Source organism: Physeter macrocephalus, chromosome 7 (genome assembly GCF_002837175.3).
Source record: "Physeter macrocephalus isolate SW-GA chromosome 7, ASM283717v5, whole genome shotgun sequence".
Taxonomy (NCBI): Eukaryota; Metazoa; Chordata; class Mammalia; order Artiodactyla; family Physeteridae; genus Physeter; species Physeter macrocephalus.
In genome coordinates, this window is record NC_041220.1 from 59,977,197 (window position 1) to 59,994,518 (window position 17,322).

At 41.2% G+C, this 17,322-nt stretch overlaps 1 protein-coding gene across 5 annotated transcripts in view; it reads right to left on the reverse strand.

Moving 5' to 3' along the window:
* The window catches only part of AFF1 (ALF transcription elongation factor 1), a 236,746-nt gene extending 219,700 nt beyond the window's left edge, over nt 1-17,046 (reverse strand). For 4 of the 5 annotated variants that reach the window (XM_028491879.2, XM_028491877.2, XM_028491876.2 and 1 more), the window contains exons 1-2: nt 16,826-17,046; nt 4,549-4,622 (exon numbers count right to left, since the gene is read on the reverse strand). In XM_028491879.2, coding sequence (XP_028347680.1) covers nt 4,549-4,586 — 38 coding nt within the window. In that variant the 5' untranslated portion in view covers nt 4,587-4,622; nt 16,826-17,046. The remainder of the gene's footprint in view (nt 1-4,548; nt 4,623-16,825) is intronic. The other variant, XM_028491880.2, reaches the window with a different exon arrangement.
* Nucleotides 17,047-17,322: the final 276 nt, after the last annotated feature.

The window sequence follows — 17,322 nt, forward strand, 5'->3', positions numbered from 1 at the left end:
GGTCTGGGAGGATCCCACATGCCGCGGAGCGGCTGGGCCCGTGAGCCATGGCCGCTGAGCCTGCGCGTCCGGAGCCTGTGCGCCGCAACGGGAGAGGCCACAACAGAGGGAGGCCCGCATACCACAAAAAAAAATAAATAAAATAAAATAAAATAAAGAGAAACAGTGCATTCTATATAAGAAACATCATTGCACTTGTAAATCGGGCCTAAAACGACTTGCTTGGGAAATACAGGAAATTTCACAATTCCAGGTGTGGATTATTTACAATGCCCAGGCCAATCACTGTTCCAGGAAAACACGGCCTACAGCCATTAATCTCTCTCCTGAGCATGTGGAAGTCAGGCCCCTGATTTACTTACACAAAGAAAATCTGTCTATAGAATAGGTGTTAATCAGCTTAACACCTTGTAGCCTCCTCACTAATTGAGGCCTCTCCTCAATTAGGAGAGTTAAACATTATTTCAGACTCTCCTGGGGAAGTAAGGCATCCACGACTACAGCGTTATGATTCAGGGTTCACAGAATCAATCCTTCAAATCTTCACCCAAACTGAAAAGCATATCAGCAAATCTCCTAATGCCTACAGAAGAGTAAGAAGGGGAACATGGTAGTGACATAACAAAAAGGCATGTTCTCTCTTTCAACAAGAAAAAAAAAAGTAATTACAAACAAAAAGTAATTACAAAAGTAATTACAAAATAAAAATACCATCCAAAGATGAAGGAATTTTAAATGCGGCATGAATTTGAACAATTTACTCAGCTAAAGAGTTCATCTGTCCTGATCAATATGAAATTTCTCAAGTGGTAATTGGGTTGACTTTGAACCCATAGAGGAGAAATGAAACCCTAAACACTATCTTGCTTCCCAATCAAAATAATGTAAATAATGCTTATTGGTTTTTCAGCTTTTATTATCAATTAAAAGACAAAGCTTTCAAGGGCACAGATGCTTATAAAATAAAATGTACTATCAATCTGGACAATTTAAAACTAAAAGCAGAGCTAACAGTTGGAGGGTAGAGGAGAGAGAAGTGGTAAAAGAGTAAGGATAAGTATACTATCGTATTAGACTATGAAAAGTTGATGGAAGTTTTTTAAAATTTAATATTGATTATATAATATAATTAATATGGTACATTAATTTAAAATACCTTATAAAGATATATAAATGTTAAAGATATTCAAGTTTATAAAATAAAAGAAAATAACATAAACATCAAAACTAAATAGACAATGTAAAAGAATATACTATATGATTATTTTTAAATAAAAATCAAAAGCAGGCAAAACAAATCCATGGTGTTAAAAGTCAGAATAGTGGCAGGCTTTGAGAGAGACAGCAGCTGAAAGGGGACAGGAGGGCCTTCTGGAGAGCTGGTATTGTTGCTTGATCAGTTACACAAGTGTGTTCACTTTGTGAAAATGCATTGAACTGTACTAATAATGTCTGCCCTTTTCAGTTTGTTATACTCTAATGACAATTTTTAGAAAGAACAAAACGGGGAGGGGAAGGAAGGTGAGCGGAAATATAAGTAAATCAGATTCAATAATGTCTAATGCTGATAAATTTGGAAGCCAGGGAATACACCTATTATTTACAAGAACTAAAACAAATATTGTCTTCACACATGACTTTAATATTCTGTCCACGCTTATGACTTCTGATAGCCCTAAGCAAACTAAGGATTCACACTCAGACTTCTATTTAGTTTGAGCAATTAGAGCTGCCTGCTCAATACACATCTGTTTTCTTTAAAATATGTGCTAGTCCTGGACCAGTTCCACATGAATTTGATTTTTTTTTTTTGGACTACTAAAAGATTAAACTGCTATGACTAAACATTTAAACAAGTGAGCTATTTTGTATATATTAAAAATAGAGCTCCATTTAGGATTTCCCCTAGCTTATCACTTGTACTGGGTGTTAAAATTAAAAAGGACCACATCAGGGAGGTAAGGAGCTGAAAAGGTAAATGTAACAAATAATAAAAACAGCTCTGTAATTGCTAGAATGTTACTACAAAGGGCAGTTACCTATCCTAACCTAATAATTAGCAACAATAGAAAACATATGTAAATAATAAGACTACAAAATATCTTTTTTAATTGTCACTGATGATGTTGTTAACTATTATAATTGATTCTCCTACCAGAAATTACCCTGGATGCAGTGTCAATAACCAGAAATAGTTGAAAAATCATACCTCCAAAAAATCTTAGAATTGAAATTTAAAATTTCTTCACCCCGTAAATTTTCATTAGTCTGATATTTAGATTCCTTTGTAAAAAGACCCAGTTTTAATGTTTTATCAAATTCAAATCTAATTGATTAATGCAAAGGGACCCCAATCAAAATGCCAACAATTGTTCTAGAAAATGACTAATGACTCCAGAGTACACGTGGAAATGTAATCAGATGTGAATAGCTATAAAAATTCTAAAAATGAAAAGTAATGACAAAGAATCTGCCTGAATATTAAGACCTATAAAAATACACTGAGGGGCTTCCCTGGTGGCGCAGTGGTTGAGAGTCCGCCTGCCGATGCAGGAGACACGGGTTCGTGCCCCGGTCCGGGAGGATCCGGCGTGCCGCGGAGCGGCTGGGCCCGTGAGCCATGGCCGCTGAGCCTGCGCCTCTGGAGCCTGTGCTCCGCAAAGGGAGAGGCCACAGCAGTGAGAGGCCCGCATACAACGCAAAAAAAAAAAAAAAAAAAAAAAAAAAATACACTGAAATAGCATAGCACCATTGCCAGAAGAGGCAATCAATGGAACAAAAGAGTCTAACAACAGACTCAACAATCTGATGGAATTTGGACACAGCACTCAAATCAGTAAAGATAGATGATTTAATAAATTATGTTGTAACAACTGGCTAGCCTTTTGCTTAAAAAAAAAAAAAGGCTCCCTAACATCCCCAGACTTTTTTCATTTCTTATTAATACGGAAATTTACAACACACACTTTACACTAACTTTAATTACAGATGGATCAAAATGCTAAAAAGTCAAAGATCTAAAATGGGTTGCAAGTTAAGAGGGTGAAGCAGCTAAATCAGTGTGTGAATCCAGCTGTGTGGGAACTGTACTGAACTAGAAAGCATCGTGCTTCCCCAACTTTTTTTTTTTTTTTTTTTTTTTTTTTTAACATCAAGTCTCTCTGGGGCAAGCTGACAAAGCAGATATCTGCAGGAGGAAATCAGGTGGGAGTTCTGGAGTTCTGGTTGGGGAGAGCAACATCTTGGCACACCTGAAAAGTACTAATGGCACACCACTTGGGAAGTTTTGAATTAGAAACCTCATGACTTCTCAAAAAGAGGAGTAGCTATTCAATTCCATCTGAATGTGGCTATATTGCAATGCAAACCCAATGTTGTTAAGTTTTTGAAGAGAAGATGGAAATCTAGATCATTATGTAAAAATCATTGGTAGATATATTTTTTTAGAACACTGTGAGAGGCCAAACAAAACCCATCTGTTGACCAGATCTGCCCCATAGGCCACCAGCTTACAAGTTCTGATTAAATGCAAAAAATGAAACCTTTCAAGTGCCAGCAGAAAACACATGACATTATTTTCTCAATCTTGGAGTAGGAAAGACCTTTCTAAGCACAATCAAAACCAGAATCCATAAAAAAGACATTTAACTACATAAAAATTTAAAACTTATGTGTAACCAAACATTATGAATAAGCCTAAGAAAACGGATGATAACAGCTTCCCCTCTGGCTCTGGCAGAATGTGGACTGTTGCAGCCTGGGTCACATGCTTTCCTCTGTGGGGGAGGAGAGTGTACCAAGTTTAACAACAGTACCAACAGGACCACCTGGAGTACAGGAAGAATTTCCTAAATGAACCAGAAAGGAGGAGGAAGTAGGAAAGCATCAGAATGGTCCAGAATTACAGTCACCATCATCTATTACTCAAGAAATATTAATTAAGTTTGAGTCTACATGTCTCATACTTTCATATATATGTATCTGAGCATCTGATAGCATAAATAAAAACTGATCAGAGATATTAAGAATTCCTTCTGGATAGCAAATGGGTTATTCTTAATAACTGCTTCAGAATATAAATATGCTCCCCTCAACCAACCCTGGTCATGTACTATATGCAAGAACTATATGTAAATAGTTGGAGGGAGAGATGTGAAAGTCATAAAATGTAACTGACAGAATTCCCTCTTTCAAAGCTCTCATGATAAGGCGGATTTCATCATGATATCTGTTTCAGTACAAGCTGAATACGTGTACATTTTCCCAGATCAGTGTAATCTGGACCAGTACCCTGAACAGAGAATTAAGATGCTGATCTAACATCACAACCACATGTTAAAGAAATGAGTTAAGAGAGTAGTAGATTTAAAGAAAATATGTAGCCAGTCTAATAGGTTTGACTTCATGTAGAGAAAACAGAAATTTTCACACATTTTCCTGCACCAGAGTCATAAGTCACAAAAATAAAAAGGACCAAACTTATTCTTCGAACAATAGATTATAAAATTAAATATTATCACATCCTTGCATCGTGGATTTCACGGTTACCTGTTGCCGCTGCTGTTGACTCTTTCGGTAAATGCCATTGCTACCAGTCAGTGGAAAGCGACGAGTCTATTCATCTGAAAGAGACACAGCAGCCTGTGAACGTTAGCCGGTAGGTAAACTCATAGGTACACCTGACCTGTAAGAAATCTTATTGGACACAGAATTCAAAGTTCCCATTCGAATAAGAGAATGGTTCTTCACCAACTCTCAAGTTGCGTGAACAAACCAGCCAGCATATATCAAAGGCCAAATGCACTTTTGGCCAAATGCACTTTTAATTTTAAGGCTGCTACTCAAAGCAATTTCAGCCAGGAAAAAATGTGCACAAGTTTATCATGAGGAGGAAGAAAGGAAATAACATTTCCCCAGTGTCTACTTTGTGCCAAGCATTGTGTTAAGCCCTTTAAAAATGACATTTCATGTAAACATTACAATACACTTGCAAGGTACATACTAATACACCATATACCAAATACCCCATTTTATATATAAGAAAACTGAAACTCAGTTTTAAGTAAGTTGCCTAAGGTAATAGGTTGTGTCAACAACCTCACTAGAGTCAAAAGGGAAAATGGTGAAAGAGTATGGACAAGAAAGAAAATTAATAGTTGATCTTCACGTAAGAATTCAACACTAAATAAAAAAGCGGGCCCAGTTTAAGAGCCAATCTTGAGATTTTACTTCCACTCATAAAAGGTACTTAACCCCCAAAGCAATTCTGGAGCATTCTCTCAAAACAGTACTGGTTTTAAAAAGTTGTTATCCAACCTGGGCAGATGGCCTTGGTACTATCTTGTGTATCTCTAGAAACAACCTCTCTCTCTATGGTTAACACTATCAACAGCTGTTTCCTTTTCCCTTTCTTGTATGTATTTGTAAATTTACTGCTCTTATCCTAACTTGCTTTAAATAGTTTCTATTTTTTCAAACATCCTTAAGGCAAAGGGTATGTTACCAAATTATCTTAGTACCAATTTAACAAACTATTTGGTACAAATGGAAACATGATGTTAAATTTGTAACAATTTTAGCTTGTCTGCTACTTTAAGAGGCTGTTATACTTCTTGCCTAAGGCTGAAGAAACGCTGAATAGAGTCCTTCAGCTCTACTCTGCCTCTTGATAAGGTCTTTTATCTCCCCCTCCATGAAATTAAAATTGCTGACTTGCTGACTACAATGTTTCATATTAGTAGATACCACTTGTCACTCTATCTCCTCCCCCAAAAGAATGCAACACAGATGCTACAAATATTCTAATTAAACTCACACTAGTAGAGCTCTAAAATTTTCAGGGTCAAACATGCTTTGGAGTAGGCCACTCCTTCAACTGGCTATAGTGGCCCTAGGCAAGTTTCCTAAATTCTCCAACTCAAATCCCAATCACCTCTCCCTCACTCTCCCCCTTTACTCTCTCACTTTCCCTCTCTCAAACACATGATTTTTTAAGTTATTATTAATTTATTTTATTTTTGGCTGCATTGGGTCTTTGTTGCTGCCGGCGGGCTTTTCTCTAGTTGTGGCGAGCGGGGGCTGCTCTTCATTGTGGTCCGCAGGCTTCTCATTGCGGTGGCTTCTCTTGTCAGAGAGCACGGGCTCTAGGGGCTCGGGCTTCAGCAGTTGTGGCGCACAGACTCTAGTGCGCAGGCTCAATAGTTGTGGCTCACGGGCTAGTTGCTCCGTGGCATGTGGGATCTTCCCGGACCAGGGCTCGAACCCGTGTTCCCTGCATTCGCAGGCGGATTCTTAACCACTGTGCCATGAGGGAAGCCCATCAAACACACACTTTTTTTTTTGGGGGGGGGGGGGGGCGTGGGGGCGTGGCCCTCGCGGGGGGGGGCGAGGGTGCACACTGTGCAGCTTGCAGGATCCTAGTTCCCCAACCAGGGACTGAACCTGCACCCTCGGCAGTGAAAGTGCAGAGTCCTAACCACTGGACCACCGGGGAAGTCCCTCAAACACATACTTCTGTTTCTCCTTCTTCCCCTGTCTTTCTCTACCCTCCTTTCCCTCCCCCTTCCCCCACCTCCCCTCTCTCTCTCTTTCTCTCTCAACATGCAGGGCTGGCCTACAGCAAATTATCAATAAAATAGTAGGCATTTGCTTTGGCATTAATCTTCTTAACACTGTAAAGCCTTCTCAAGAGTCCATGATGGCAGTCCCCAACACAGCCCTCCCAGTGAGGACGGCCCACCTGCCTGCGGCCCAACAGCACCCATCTCAGGGCGGATTGGTGGAGAAAGGAGGGCAGCAAGGGAGGGGGTGGGGGGGGGCTGTTGAGGGATGTCAACCTGACAGAGTGGTCCTGAGTTCCCTTGTTTGCTCATTTACTCACTGAGCCAACAAATATTTCCTGGGTATCTACTGTAAGAATAAGAGAGTGAAGGAAATAGGCACTTGCCATGCTGAGTTTACAAACTACAGGAGGTAAGCAAAGATGAAACATAATATATTGATGTTAGACTTTAAAAGGAGAAAAACAAAGTGAACAGTGTAGAGTGCCAGAGAGGAAAGGAGGTAAGGTGTTACAATTTTATATAGAGTGGTCAGAGAAGGAGACATTTGAGCAAAGGCTTAAAGGAAGTGAGGAGCAAACCAGTCAGAGCTGTAGTAAAAGAGGTCTAGCACTCTGGGTGATAATGATATGTCAATTGTAACAAATGTACCACCCTAGTAGGAGACAGCTAGGGGTGGGGATGGGGACAGGGAGGTCTACGGGAAATCTCTATACCTTCCACTCAATTTTGCTGTGAATTTAACTGCTATAAATAAATAAATAAATAAAGCCTGTTTTTTAAAAAATGGTCCTAGGAATTGACAAGTCCAAGACTGAAGGAGTCAGCTGAATCCCTGGCTCTCACTACTGGTTTCTTGGGTGGGTGAATGAAGTACAAAGTGAAAGAGACATATTCTCTGAGGCATCTGGCCCCTGGGCACAGCCAGGGACTTGTGTGTACAATTCAAATTCATAACCTTGTATGGTGGCTCAATCCCTTCCACAGAGGCAAGGGCAAGGAGGCTATATCACCAGATTATTGACTCTTACGTCTCACAGGAAAGACCAAATTCAGCCTATGAAAGTCTGCTTAGATGCTGATGTATGTATGATTTGCAGAGCTGTACAGAGTAGCCACACAACTCAGATATAAGGTTAGTTAGGTTAGAATGGAGGCCTACTGTAGTCAGGAAGTTATAACCCTAAACTACTGCTAAGAAAGGCAATTAGTATATGCTTCAGTTAATGTCTCCTTCGAAAATCTTTCTTAAAAAGTCACATTTGTACAAGGAGGTCTGTGCAATAAAATGTTTATAATAGCAAAAAAAAAAACGTGGTAACAACCTAATACATATAAACACAGAAATGGTAAATAAATTATGGCACATGAGACACAATGAAACATCAAAAAGAATAGGTTTATCCAAACAAGATGCTGAACAAAATGTACAATGTGAGCCAATTTGTTTGAAAAGAAAATGCTTTCCTTTTATATTTATGCATAACACACACTCATAACACACACACAAACACACACACACAGAACCAAACTGTTAATAGTGGCTTCTCTGGAAAGGGGCACTTTCATCTTTTATTCTATTTGCTATGAATCCTTTATTACCTGTGTAAACATTTTTTTTTTCCTAAATATAAGGGTTGGGGGGGGGATGTACTGGCCCATAAATATTGAAATCAGAAGGTCTTCCTGAAGTTTTCATACATTTTTATATTATTCTCACCAGATTATAAAGACAAAGCAGAATAAAAAATGGGGGAGGGAGGCAGTTTAAAATCCTCCCGTTAAAAAAAAACAGTTAAGATTCCAACTTGGCTCTATATTAAAAACAGAGTAGGGACTTCCCTGGTGGTCCAGTGGTTAAGACTCCGCACTCCCAAAGCAAGGGGCCTGGGTCCAATCCCTGGTCAAGGAACTAGATCCTGCCTGCCTTAATGAAGATCCCATGTGCTGCAACTAAAACCCGGCACAGCCAAATAAATAAATAACATAGCATAACATAGTGCTATACAGCAAAAAGAGAATAAGTTCAAGTGAGAGAGGTGATCACTTTGGGCAAATTAAGCCCTACCAGCCTCAATGAACCCATCTGTAAAATGGAAAACAGCCTATTTTACAGAGTTTCTGAGAAGAGTGCTTTATAAATCTAGCTAAAATGCCCAGCACACTGACACATCATGGGCATTCAATACATAGCAGTTCTTATTTAAGTCAGCAATGTCTATCTTACTTTTTATGTAAGTGAAACAGACTATGCTTCATGACTGTACCTTGCCAGATCTATTTAAGTGACCCTTCATAGTCCTTCCAGCCTCTTGCAATGCAAATTTATTCAGAAATAAAAATGTCATGTACATCAAACTACTTTTCTCCCCAAAATAAGTAAAACATTTCAAGTAAAAAAAAATTTTTTTTAATGTTTTATAGACATTTATGCCATATACATATATAATTACAAGGAAAGAAAGAGGAGGAATACAGAAAAATGATTCAGGATATTTTCAAATATTCTGTTCTAGGTCATTAAGTGCTCCCAAACCTAGCACATTCTGGGGAACCTACTCTCAGGAGTCTTTGTGACATGCTTGTTTAAAGGCCTGCTTTGCAACCTACCAGGTATATAACCTCAAGAAAATCACTGTTCTCCCCCAAGGTCTCAGCCTTCTCATCAGTAATATGGGGCTTCCTGGGGTTGTTGTAGGGTTAAATAAAATGGGTGTAATGTTTTTAGCACAATGCCAAGCTCATGGTGAGCACTCAGTAAATGGTTGTAGTAGTTGTTCTGGTTATCTTTCTGCCAACCAAAGCACATGCTAGGGACAATCCATACATTAGAGAAGCTTTTCAACTGGACAAACAGCGCTAAGCAGGTCTCAAAGCCCCATGACCATGACCCAGTTTCCAAAGGAGAATATTAGGAAAATAACTGTCCAGAGACCAGAGGATGTCTGGACTGGTCAGTAGTCCCTGGTCAGATCTCCTTCCTCTTTTCCACACATACCCTCCAGGAATAACAGTCTCTTGGTAACTGGCAACGTGTCATGGGTGAGTCATGGGTCATACACTGTTTTCATCTGAATTCTCCAGAACTCTACCCCAAGCACCCCACAATCTCCCAGGGCCCCAAACTGACCTGAGCACCTACAATTCCTTTAGCTCTCCAGTGCCACATGAAGCCCACATGCCTAGAAATTCATAATGGAACATGATTTCCCCAACTATCTCTTCTCCACTTCAAATCCTTGTTCTAGGGGGCTCTGGTGCTGCCCCCAGACTCAAGTACACATCCCACACCTTGTCAGCTCCCTCCCATCATTCAGGTCTCAGCTCAAATGATTAATTCTCAAAGAGGTCTCCCCTGAATACAGCAGCTAATGTAGCACTGCTGTGCCCTCCTGCCAACCCATGCTCTATTCCATTATACTCTATAGGGATTCAGAATGTGCCTAGCTGCAAGTAACAACTGCTTAATTAATAGAGGTTTCTACTTCTCCTATAGCAAGTCTAGAGGAGGGTGGCTACTGGTATAATTTTAGCTGTTCAGTGAGGCCATCAGGAATTCTGGCTCTTCCTGCTCTACCATATTTAGCACGCTGTCTTTACGCTTGTCATTTCATGGTACAAAAAGGTTGCTGCCATAACCAGACAGCTTTTCAACATGCAAGGCAGGTAGAAGATGAGAGGAAGAAGGTGTGGCTATGTCAGCCACATCTCTCTCCTTTTGTCAGGAAAGGAATCCTTCCCCAAACCTATCTAAAAACCAGAACTAGGTCACGTGGCCTCCTCCAGCTGCAGGTAAATCAGGATACAAATTGTTGTCACTGGCTGAGAGCAAACATGATCTATCACCTAAGGCTGGGCACAATGTAATCCCACACACAATCAAGGTTCTCTTAGCAACAAAAAAATGGTAATGAGCCCTGGGGAAGAAAAGGACAGTGTTGGCCACACTTATCTTTTCATAGTACTTACCACTATCTGAAATTAACTTATGCTAAGTCAATAAATATGTTAATGTTTATATCTCCTCAACAGAATGCAAGCTCTGTGTCCAGCTTTACATATATATACTCAGAGCCTATATTTTAAAATAATTGACTGCCAACTTTCTCACAGTAGGCAGGTATTATAGATACTGGAATATAGTAAGGGTAGTCTAGGTTATGCTATAGTGGCAAATTAACCCCCAAATTTCAGTGGCTTGATAGCACAAAAACTTATTTCCTGATTATTCTTTATGTCCATTGCATATTGCAGGGGGGAGGGGAGGGGTGTAAGAAGGAGGCAGGGAGTTTTCTCCACACTGAGAAACCTAAGCTGGAAAAAAGCCAAGTTGGAAGCTCCACTATCTCAAAATGTGGCTGCAGGGTTTACTATAGTAAAAAATAGAGGTGGAGGGTCTCATAAGAGCCACTTAAATGCTTCAGTCCGGGAATATATGTTACTCCCATAGACAGCCCACTGGACAGAATTAGTCACATGATTCTGTATAACTTAAGGAGGCGGAGACACATGGGAGAGCACATGAATGTTGGTAGTAAATATTTAAGCCTCATTCCCCATGGTATGGTAAGATTATCATACAATGCATCATCGCCATTTTAGAACTTAGACCCATTAAAGAAGTTTCTTGGAATGAACTCAAAGTTAGGGATACTCAGTAAAGCAATTATTTCATCTTATAAGGCAATACTTACCATTAAAAAAAAAAACAATTTTTTTTCCTTCAGGAGTAACAATAGGAAATATTTATGTGGCACTTATTATGTACTGCTTCAAGCACTTGCCAAGTCTTATTACCTTTAATCTACCCAACTACCCAGTAAGGGAGATACTACAGTATTGTTAACTCCATCGTATAAAGGAATGGAAAAATATTGGGAGCCAACTCTCCATGGGTCATTTCTGCATATTGTACAACAGAGGCACCAATTGCCTTTGTTCCATACAATCTTTAAAGCTACTTGTATAGAGAACAGCCTTGAAAAATATAATGTCTCCTTCTAGACCAAAGGGCAGCAGGTTTACTATCCAGTATAATCAAGATAATGTCTCCCTCTGGAACAAAGGGCAGTCATGCTTACTGCCCATTATAAAAGATTAGGATTCCCTAAGATCAGGATTTCTCTCCTTAATATAATCCACTGTGTTTGCAGGTAAAGTCTGACTCTCTCCACATCTCCCCTCTTTGGAAACTGGGGCTTAGGGAACCGGTGTAAGAAAATGGTGATACTCTAGCCACAGCTATTATTATGAATAATAAACCCATTCCCAAGAGTCCATGAAACTGTGGCAGGTTAGCTTGTTACCTTGAAAGCAGGGTAAAATCTCAGAGCCTTAACAGTTCTTGACAAGAAGTTAAGTAATTTGCCTAAGGTCTGACAGCTAGTAGGTGGCATATTCAAGATTCAAGCCCAAGCTGTCTGGCTTAGAAACCATGCTTTTAAATTCTCTGCTATACTGCAGTAGTCCTCAAAGTGTAATTCCAGAACTAGAAGCATCAATATCACCTGCAAACATGTTACAAGTGCAAATTCTTGGGCATTACCCCAGACCTACTGAATCAGAAACTTGGGGAGTGGGGGAGGAAGAGACACATCTGTGTCTTAAAAGCCTTCCAGGAGATTCTGATGCTTACTATAAGTTTGAAAAACACTGCCATATGCATATATTCTGCATATATTCACTGTATCTATAAGATAGAACAAAATGGTATGAGTATATCCTGATTTACATAGGGATGTGAACTGACCTTTCATAACTTGAATAATAGATTTGAAGCACTAAGGGAGAAGGCTCCTAAGCCCTTGCATTTAATTTTTAGGAAGGTAGGGAATCTTTATTTGGTGCAAATAAATACCACATGTCTGTTTAATACGTCTGCATATTCTCCTTTGGAGTCACAAATATATGTCCATAATGCTAAATGAAAATACCTGCTTTTTTATTCCCATAATGATTAGAAAGAATTACTTAGCCAAGGAGAAACACTATTTATATTTGAGAGTCACGCTGTAATTCTTGAAAAACAGGAAACCACATATCAACACAGCCAACACAGTGTACCACAGTAGAAAGGGCAGCAGGCTTTGAGTCACAGAGTCAAGTCACTTAACTTCTTCAACTCAATTTCCTGATTTTAAAATGGAGAATGAACTCCAACTTCAGAGCTGCAATTAGGCCTAAATGATATGTCACGTGAAAGCCGTTGGTAAACAGCTTTTGTGCTACATGGATGTAAACTCCACCTGCATGGGCTCTTTCTCTGTCTTGATCTGGTGTTATCAGTTTCTCCAAAGCTTACAGTACTGTCTGGCACATAGAAGATGCTCGATACTTATGAGGTATTGGGAATGAACATGAGGTATTATGTTAATGATGTAATTGATTCCTCTGGGCTCCACTTGTCACAATAATCTCAGTCTTTTAATAGGAAAAAGTCACTTGAACAAGAAATCCTTAGTCATGTTTTAAATGGGGCAGATAATTTAAGAAAATCAGCTGATTTTCGTCCCCTGGAGAACACTACTGAAGGAGCTCTGTCCTAAGGCATAAGACAGAAAGTCCTATTAGCAACCCTCACGGACTTAGAGCCTCATGGTCTCATATCTACGACAATCTCTTGTGCTCTTGTAAACAGTCAGGAATAAAGGATGTGCACCTACAAAGAACTAAATATTCCACATTTGCTTCTTCACTGTGGTAGAATTTTAATAAATAGATTACAGGGTTTATGTAATCTCTTTTAATTAAATCTAATATTAAATCAGCAAATATTAAATAAGCTACTATTGTGTATAAAAAGAGACTGCTAGAAAACCATTGTCAAATATCATTTGAGAACAGAAATCATTGTTGAATTTATAATTTAATGAAAAAATATAACTTATTTACAAAACTTTATGTATGGTAAATGCAGTTCCTTAATTTGTACTCTCTCCAACATACTTTCTCGATCTCCTGAAAAATTAGTTAACGGTCTAGTCTTGAAATAGGGGAACTTTGGGCTTTTAGCTTCAACAGACAAATCTAAGATAGCAAACAAATTCAAGTTGAAGGACAGCTTTCAGTGTAGAGCTGCAATAGTAAGGAGAATATCCCAGCTATGTTGCTATACCTTAAGGGACATCTGCAGAGTGTATTGTCCCCTGTGTATGTCTTACAATAATTCAGATATTTATATATAAATTAGTTCTACCTTTTAACAAGTAGCACAGTCTATCTCAAGATTTGGAATTTTAACAGTCAACTAACTTCATAAAAGATTATGCAAATTTGTTTGATGAAAGAGCACAAATTACAGAGTTGAACGTGAAACTCCTTTCATTTGCTTCTTTAAAAATCTGGGGCTTCCCTGGTGGTGCAGTGGTTAAGAATCCACCTGCCAATGCAGGGGACAAAGGTTCAATCCCTGGTCTGGGAAGATCCCACATGCTGCAAAGCAACTAAGCCCGTGGGCCACAACTACTGAGCCTGCACTCTAGAGCCCATGAGCCACAACTACTGAGACTGCATGCCACAACTACTGAAGTCTGCACGCCTAGAGCCCGTGCTCCGCAACAAGAGAAGCTACCACAATGAGAAGCCCGTGCACCCCATAAAGAGTAGCCCCCATTCGCCGCAACTAGAGAAAGCCCGCATGCAGCAACGAAGACCCAATGCAGCCAAAAATAAATAAATAAATATTTTTTAAAATATGGAAAACAAGTTTGCCTTTCCTAAGCTTTTTTTTTAACCCATCTTTTCAACTCCCAAGGCAATATAACTTCAACTAAACAATCACATTGCTACAGTGATTTATAGAGGTACCTAATAAAGATGCAACTCATATATATACATATATATACCTTAATCGAACAATACTCTTCCAATGTAATCCAAAACCAAATTAAGCAAGTATCTTAGTCAATAAAAAAGTTACTTTTAGCTCCACCAAGTCCTTGCAAAATTCAGTGAAACCAAAAGGAAACAGAAGAGAAAGCCAGTTTTGACATAGTCTACTTACCATCTCATAACCCCACAATGAAACAGTGACTTCTGGTAGCAAAAAATGCATGAATATTCTGCATCTTGTAGGAGAAAGCAATGTTGAAAATCACCTAGGCTTAACTCTTACCATAAATTCTCAGTCTCTTGATGATTTTTGTATTCTAAATTAATACACTTGAGTCTTAACACATTTTGAGTCTTCAAAATTGTATCTTTATTAAATTGAAGAGTTAAGCAAATGCCAAAGACACTACAGAAATTCAATTGCTACAGTGAATGAATAAGACATATTAATAACTCTGATATGTAACAGTTCATTTTCTTCCTGCAAGTGGGAAGCAAAGAGTCCACAGTAACACACCTTTAAGTTCCACATCCATAGCCTCATCATCGCTGTCAGTTCTATTTAGAAAAAGAAAAGAAGGGGGGGTGGGGGGAGGAAGTCCCCAATATCTAAATTCATTTGTTTTTTCAAAGCCTTGTATCCCACTCTTCAATACCTCTTTGTCTTAAAGTGACCAAATCTGTCCCAAATCATTTCCTTGGTTCCCTCTCCTAAATTAGCTGAATTCAAATTAGTTTTGTAAGTACTAGTTATCTATTCTACTTTCTCTCCTAGTCTCCTTTCATTCTCGTGGGTCGTTATCCTCTAGTTCTCTCCATTCCTCTTCTACATATTTATCTTCAAATAAAATACTTTCAGACACTGGCAAGAGACACCACCTTTAAATGAAAGCAGGCAAACCATCCAGAATTTTCAACTCTCCTGTGAATTTATTTCCAGAATATCCACTCAAGGAACCCTCGCCACTAAAGATGAAAGGCAAGCTAAGGAAATACATTAGACAGAGGAAGTAAACATTGAAACAGGGCATGCCTAGGTATTCTTAAGCCTCTAAGCAGAACTTGACTCCCGAGTCCAAAGGTCTTTCTTTTTCGTGACTTCTATGTCCTCGCGGAGTCTGACAACACGTTGGTCCGGGAGGGGTGTCCCACCACCGCCCGTTCCTTCTACCACCTCTGCATGACCTTGCTCTGAAATAATCTTGCACAAGCAAAATCCCCCAAATTCTCAGGCCGGTCCCTTGCCTGAGGTTTCTGTGCCTCAATTACTGAGCTCTTCTCACCTTCCAACCGTCTCAGGGAACACTGGGTCTTCGCCTAAATGTACGGTTTCGCCTTTAAAGTTTTAAATCTGTCTGGTTTCTTGATGGTATGTCATTCCTCACCCCCCATCCCCATCCCCGCCTCCAACTTGCACCAAGAGGGTTAAGATTACCCCATCCCACCCTTAAAAAAACAAAACTTCGCCTGTAAGGCCTTCCCCACCCCCACTTCACCTCCCAACAGAGATGAGCTCCCGAAAGATTCGGACACACCTCCACCTCCAAAGCCAAGGGTCTTCCTGGGACAATTTGCACAACAATACGGGGTCTGTGTGTGTAAACTCCTATAAGACTAACCTAGGAGGAAAATATCAAGACCCTTGAAGGTCCCTCGCAGCTTCATTAACGATACTCCCAACACATTATAAGAAACTATGTTTCCTATAACCCTCCAATTCCTCTCCTTCCTAATTCGCCGACCCCGGCGCTCGCAAAGTCGGAGGGCTAGCGTGCGGCAGTCGGAGGATCAAACACCAAGAAAAAATTACCGTCAAGGGAAATTAACCAGTTCCATGTTCTGCAGACGCCGTCTCCCTCTGTGCCAGGAGCAAGCCTCAGAAGGTGCCTCCAACTTTTCTCCTCCCTCTCTAGAGTCTGCGGACCACCGACGCACGCTTCCACCTCAATCACAATTTGATGAGATTGGAACCACCAATCTGTCTCTACTAGACGTAGGGGGGAGGGGTGACTATGACGCGAGGGATGGGAACTCGTAATGGAGGAGAGAAAAGCCCCGCTTTTACCCCCCGGAGAAACTTCTGGGACCCTTCTATTACGCAACCAGGTTCCAAAATCCGAACACCTTTCCGCAAAACGCGGGGCGCAAGGGCCAACGTTTGATTTTGGGGAGGAGGATGGGTCCCTTCCTCTGTTCCCCTCCCCAGTTTTTCTAGACGCTACCTGCCGGGATTTATAAGGGCGGTGCGAGCTCTGCGTCTCCTTCGCCCGTTCTCCCCTAAGGTTCCCAGTGGAAAAGCGGGAACGCCAGAGACTTGAGCCAGTGTGCTGGGAAGCCGGCAGCGAGGCGGCAGAGCCTGGGCTTCCCAGAAGTCAGCGACCGCGGCATTCTGGCCAGGATGACCCCCAGCCCGGGGGGCGCACGGTTCCGCTTACCTTCCAGACCTTTAGTCCTCCAGTCTCGGGTCGTGCGCCCTCGCCGCCTCCGCCCGCCCCTGACCTGTTGCCGTGGGGAAGGCGCGCAGGTGTGGGGAGCGCAGGGCGCTCAGCGGCGGTTACCGCTGGACCCGGTTCCCAACCGTGGAGGCGAGAACGCAGCTGTGCCAACGACTCGCGCAGGCGGCGGCCGAGTGCGCAGGAGCCGCGCGCTCGCCCGCTCGCTGGCTGGCAACCTCTGCGCGCCGGCGGCCCAGGAACGCCCAGGAGGCGAGGCCACGCCCCCCAGTAGGTCACGCCCCGCCCCCCGCGCTCCCCGGCCCCGCCCGGCCCACGCCCTCTAGCTGGCGCCACCCAGATGGAGAGGAACTGCTCGGCCCTCCCCCCGGGTCCAGTGGGAGGATCTAGGGCGAGCAGGCTCTCTGGATGGAATACTGCAGTGACCGCACCGGCAGCATGGGTGACCCTCCCCCCGGCTGGTGTGGGACACAAGAACC